The sequence below is a fragment of the Rhagoletis pomonella genome, unplaced genomic scaffold (assembly GCF_013731165.1).
Source record: "Rhagoletis pomonella isolate Grant_MI unplaced genomic scaffold, Rhpom_1.0 Rhpom_scaffold_00002, whole genome shotgun sequence".
In the NCBI taxonomy this organism is placed as follows: Eukaryota; Metazoa; Arthropoda; class Insecta; order Diptera; family Tephritidae; genus Rhagoletis; species Rhagoletis pomonella.
The window spans coordinates 92,133,016-92,138,535 of NW_023458556.1; the positions used below are offsets into that span (position 1 = coordinate 92,133,016).

Consider the following 5,520-nt stretch of genomic DNA (forward strand, 5'->3'; position numbering starts at 1 on the left):
TTAGGGGCCTCATATGTGTTTCAACTTGGGCTTCAATAATACGGAATGGAATAATTCGTTCTGATTCAGACGCTAGTCGGTTTATTGCTCAACAATCAATGCTTGGATGGGTTATGTCGGGCTGTGTCTGGAATGTTGAACCTTTATGTTCTCTTTCTTTTCACATCTCTCATTCCTGCTACAACTTAGAAAAAAGATTCGAATTATTTTGGTCGGTCGATGACGGCGAAGACCATTGTTTGCGCACTTCCGAAGAGGAACGCGCCGTGAATATTTTTGCATCGACGTATTCTAGGGATGAAGAGGGGCGGTACGTAGCAATGATACCATTGAAAGAAATATCCATTCCTCTTGGGCGCTCTCGTCCGACGGCTTTTGACAGATTTTTGGCTTTGGGAAACCGGCTCAAAAGGAATACTTGCATGGCAGAAACCTGTAGAGACTTCATGGATGATTATGTTAAAGAGAGTCATTTAGTACCGGCCCCACTGGCTCCAGAAGATCCTAGCTTATCTTATTACATACCCTATAATATATCGAAAAAGAAATTTCGTGTCGGTTTCGATGCCTCCAGACGATGGTCTGGTGTATCATCCAACGACCTTCAGTTGCCAGGTGGAAAGCTGCAAGGTGACTTGTATGAGACTTTGTTGTTGTTTAGGAATTACCGTTTCGCGTTAACTGCAGGTATCATCAAGATGTTTCGTCAGGTTTCCAGCGATTTTTTTTCGCCCTTGGATTGGCCATTCAATTGGTGAATACTACATCACCGTCTGGTTTCAATGCTGTTAGGGCACTCCAACAATGTGCTTTGGATGAAGCCGAAAGATTTCCTCTTGCTTCAGTGGCCACGCTAACAAATTTTTACATGGACGACGTTTTAGGCGGAGCTGAGTTCATTGAGGAGTTGCAAAGCCTGTACAGGTAGATGATAGATATGCTTAAATCTGGCGGTTTTCAATTAGCTAAATGAGCGAGTAACAATGTCGAATTTGCTAAAGAATTCACCAACACCGGACTTGCGAGATTGAATTGCAGGTTAAGTCAGGAATACTTGGCATGATTTGGGATCCAAATTCCGATAATTTTTATATCAAAATACGAGGCTACCCTGTGGAAAACACGAGACCATTTACAAAACGTCAGATCATCAGTCACATCGCCCAGGTGTATGATCCTACAGGTCTTTATGCGCCAGTTATCATAGCGGGCAAAATCATTATACAGGACGTATGGAAGTTGAACTTTGGTTGGGATGACGCCATTACAAATGGTATCATGGATTTGTGGAAGTTATTTCAACAAAGCGTGATCTATTTAGCAGACATTCCAGTTCCAAGGTGGATAGCGTTTTCAGAAGCAATTAAAGTACAACTGCATCTGTCTAAGATTCTACTTTAACTAAAACTGCGCCATTTGAATCACCCTGTAATTTACTTTTTGCTTTTCTCTATTATTTCTATTCGGAGTAAATTGATCTGTAATTTTTCTGATTTCCTCCTTCTCAACTTGGACTTTTAATAAATTGGATGTGCGATTAAGCTGAGCTCACGTTTTTTATTACACATTTTGGTGCCTCCTGTGAGGACTTTTAATAAACGCAATATAACTTCAGCTTAATTAGCACTTTTCGACGCACAAGTACTTTGTTTTGGATCGGGCCTGATTTCGCAGATAATTGTGGATATTTTCTTCGATCTAGGAAATCACAGAAATAAATCTGCGAAAGTTCCATGCGGCCGCTATTTTGCGGATGTATGTGCAAGTAAAGGAGGCAAAGCCTGGTGAGCTCAACGTCACCCAAAATGATCAACGCTTAAAATCTGCTGCAGTGCATTTTGATCGGTGTGGTGGGACTCCACCGAAGCTACCTACATGGACTTGTGCGCAACGCTGAATCAACTTCGAAAGGGATTTGAGTGTGACTCTCAGTCGTCAACCAACAAGGCTTCGCCGATGGAATTAAAATTAGAGCCACTTTGTATACCATCATTTGACGGCTGCCCCCATAAGTGGCTTGCATTCAAGGATTTGTTTGAGACGTTGGTACATAATCGGGATTTGCCGGTGGCTTACAAGCTGGGGAAACTACGCCAAGCTGTTAAGGCAGAGTCGGTTCCGTTAGTAGGAGGGTTGTATTCAGGTGGGTACGAGGAAGTGTGGAAGGCGCTGAAAGATCGGTATGACAACCCTAAGCAATTAGCGGAGATTCACGTTGCTAGAGTTTTGAACATGAAGTCAATGGCTGAGGATACGTCCAAGGAATTATTGGGCGTCGTTGATGTGGTAAACGAATCCTTGCGAGCGTTAACGGTAATGAAGTTACCTGCCGACAAGTGGGATGCCCTTACCGTACCCATTGTGGTTTCTAAACTCTCCGCTAGAACACAGCGAGAATGGTGTATGCATTTCTCTTCCACCGAGCTATCAACTTTAATTGCCTTGCTAGCGTTTTTAGAGAAACGAGCACATAGTCTCTCAACTGAGTTTTGCCAGGTAGCGGATCGTCCCGACGTGCCGCATTCTTCCTCAAAGCAGAAGAAGACTCCCCGCTCTCTAAAGTGCAACCTCGCCGCGACTGGCGATGGCAAATGTCAGCACTGTCAAGGACCACACAAGGTTATGCGTTGTCCGGCCATTCTGGCTATTGGGCCGGATCAACGCTTTGAAGCTCTAAAGCGATCGAATTTGTGCTTTAACTGTTTGCGACCCGGACACCCATCTAAACTATGCTGCTCCGGCAACTGCCGCCAGTGCGGCCACAGACATCATACGATTTTTTGCCGCAACAAATCACAGCAACTTAGTACATCTGACGGGGTAGATACTCCTATGGCTAAACCAGACAGTATAGCCAATCCAGTCCCACCATCATTATGACTAGCAAGCAATACAACCATTACCAACGTCGGCAAAGGAAGTCAAACGATTTTTCTGGCTACAGCGCGAGCCTACGTATTCGGCCAGGGTCACAAGCAGCGAACATCCCGTATATTATGCGACCCTGGTTCTGAAGTAAGTTTATTTTCCGAAAGTTTGGCTAATAGTTTGGGTCTTTATAGGTGCAAGTGTGAGATCATGGTGGAGGGCATTGGCGGAGTTGCGTGTACGAGAACCAAGGGTAGCGTCCGCTTTACAATAAGAAGCATATTTTCTCAGTTTGAGCTAGACATTCACGCATTGGTCATTGGTTCGATTAGTTCAGTTACCCCCGCGGTTAGCGTCGATATTGGTCAATGGGGACATTTGGCAAATCTTCAATTGGGAGACCCATATTTCGGTACCGCGGGTAATGTTGATGTACTTCTTGGTGTTGATGTCTGGGGTTCGATCGTTGAGAAAGATGTCATACGACTTGGTTGGGTTGTATTCGGACCAGCATCAGTTCAGAGCACTTCGAATGCAACAGTTGGAATTTATTGCACGCAGATTAGAGACGAACCTTATTTAGAGGATCTTATCTGCAATTTTTGGAAGCTTGAAGAAGTACCCGTTACATCCAAGTGCTTGGATGATGAATGCGAGCGGTTCTTTGCCACTACTCACCGCCGTACGGCAGAGGGATGCTATATTGTGAGGCTGCCCCTCTGCCAAGACTGTCAACCATTAGGCGACTCTTACGTCAGCGCCCGGCGACAGTTATCACGTTTGGAACGACGTTTGACCGCTGATCCGGACATGCATGCAAAATATTTAGCATTTATGAGGGAATATGATACCCTTGGCCACATGGAGAGAGTTCTTGAGCCATTCGTTCAGCCTGGATGCTATTATATTCCGCACCATGCTGTGGTGGGAATATTCCGCGTGGTATTTAACGCGTCCGCTCCTACTTCGAACGGGCTCTCACTCAACGATTTACAGCTCGTTGGCCCTCCCATTCAAGATTCGTTAATCAACATTATACTCCGTTTTCGACGTTATGCGGTCGCTATCACCGCCGATGTGGAGAAAATGTTTCGCCAGGTACTCGTGGCACCGCAAGATAGAGAGTTTCAGCGGAAGTAATTACTTACCGACTGTCTACTGTCACGTATGGCATGGCGTGCAGTCCTCATAATGCGGTAAGAGCTATGCATCAGTGTGCGTACGACAATTTTGACAAGATTCACGATCGCAATATGGGCATTATGGCGCGGGACACCATTCTCTCGTCATTCTACGTGGATGATTTCCTTGGCAGTTGCAGCACCGTCGAAGGTGCTATCACTTTGGCATCCAATATCGATAACATATTGACAGCTGGATGTTTTAAGCTGCGGAAGTGGAATTCAAATAGCGCCACTGTCTTAACTCAGATGGGTAGAGACTCATCGCCTACAGAATACAGTATTGATGCAGCCTTGACCTCAGTTTTGGGTCTGCTCTGGAGTCCGGTCGACGACAACTTGCTATTCAATGTGGAACTTAAGCAGCCCGACGGCATATGCACCAAGCGCAGTGTACTCAGCGAGGTGGCGAAGCTGTTTGACCCAACGGGATTCTTGTCACCGGTCGCGGTTGTCGGTTCAAACTCTTTGGTCCGCAGGTATTGATTGGGATACTACCCTGACAACTAAATTGCGGGAAACTTGGCTTAAATTTCGCAATGACCTCAATGCTCTCAATATGTTGCGGATACCTCGTTGGCTTGGGATAAAAGAGGAGTCGGCCACCACGCTCTATGGGTTTTGTGATGCCAGTCAAAGGGCATATGCTTCTGTGATGTACGCTAAGACAACCGATCTCCAGGGAAACGTTCACGTGTCTTTAATAACTGCAAGGACTAAGGTAGCATCTCTAAAGGGAGCCACAATACCTCGTTTGGAGCTGTGCGCGGCACTCTTATTATCCGAAACTCTTCGAAACGTCAGAGAGGCATTAGGATTGGTCAACCAAGTTGCCTATTTGTGGTCTGACTCGACTATCACCCTCTGTTGGCTGCGAAAGCACCCAGACACGCTGAAACCATATGTATCCAACAGAGTTCGGCAGATACAAGAGTTGACTTTGAAGGATGAATGGCATTATGTACGTTCATCGCAAAATCCAGCCGACTGCGCCAGTCGGGGTGTACCGGCTTCAGAACTTTTAAAGCACCATTTATGGTGGAGTGGTCCCAGCTGGCTACGCGACGATAAGGTAGGACCCCCTTTCGAACCTAAACTACATAATGAAGATGAAGCTATAATAAATAGTGAAAGGAGGGTACAGTGTTTAACCGTCACAGCCACTCACCCAACTTTGACAACGCGACGTTTAGATGGAGAAATTATTCCGCTTACGGATCGATTCAGCTCGCTGAAGAAACTTCTGCATACCATAGCTTTAATACTGAGGTGGCTTCCGAGAAGCCGTGGCTTTCGGCATCCCACAATAGACGCACAGGAGATCGGGGAGGCATTAGAGTGGCTTGTGAGGATCGATCAAGGGAATGCTTTTCTGAAGGACATTAGGTGTCTGCAGGGTGGGTTAGCGTTAGCAACTTCGAGTAGTCTACTTCCGTTAAACCCTTATCTGGATGATCATAGCTTATTACGG

General features: G+C 45.8%; 3 protein-coding genes across 3 annotated transcripts; all 3 read left to right on the plus strand.

Annotated features, from left to right (window-relative positions):
• The first annotated feature begins 1,875 nt into the window (after positions 1-1,875).
• Positions 1,876-2,880, plus strand: LOC118755985. The gene has a single exon (XM_036490778.1). It carries the CDS (start codon positions 1,876-1,878, stop codon positions 2,878-2,880), a length of 1,005 nt encoding a protein of 334 aa, XP_036346671.1.
• Positions 2,881-3,078: 198 nt separating this feature from the next.
• Positions 3,079-4,008, plus strand: LOC118755994. The gene has a single exon (XM_036490786.1). The coding sequence runs from the start codon at positions 3,079-3,081 to the stop codon at positions 4,006-4,008; it is 930 nt and encodes a 309-aa protein (XP_036346679.1).
• A 32-nt stretch (positions 4,009-4,040) lies between these two features.
• On the plus strand, positions 4,041-4,535 carry LOC118756000. Its single transcript, XM_036490793.1, has one exon. The coding sequence runs from the start codon at positions 4,041-4,043 to the stop codon at positions 4,533-4,535; it is 495 nt and encodes a 164-aa protein (XP_036346686.1).
• Positions 4,536-5,520: the final 985 nt, after the last annotated feature.

What these genes read in the sequence shown, in the direction of transcription:
- LOC118755985 (XM_036490778.1), top strand. Translation starts at nt 1,876, where the DNA reads ATGGACTTGTGCGCAACGCTGAATCAACTTCGAAAGGGATTTGAGTGT.
- LOC118755994 (XM_036490786.1), top strand. Translation starts at nt 3,079, where the DNA reads ATGGTGGAGGGCATTGGCGGAGTTGCGTGTACGAGAACCAAGGGTAGC.
- LOC118756000 (XM_036490793.1), top strand. Translation starts at nt 4,041, where the DNA reads ATGGCGTGCAGTCCTCATAATGCGGTAAGAGCTATGCATCAGTGTGCG.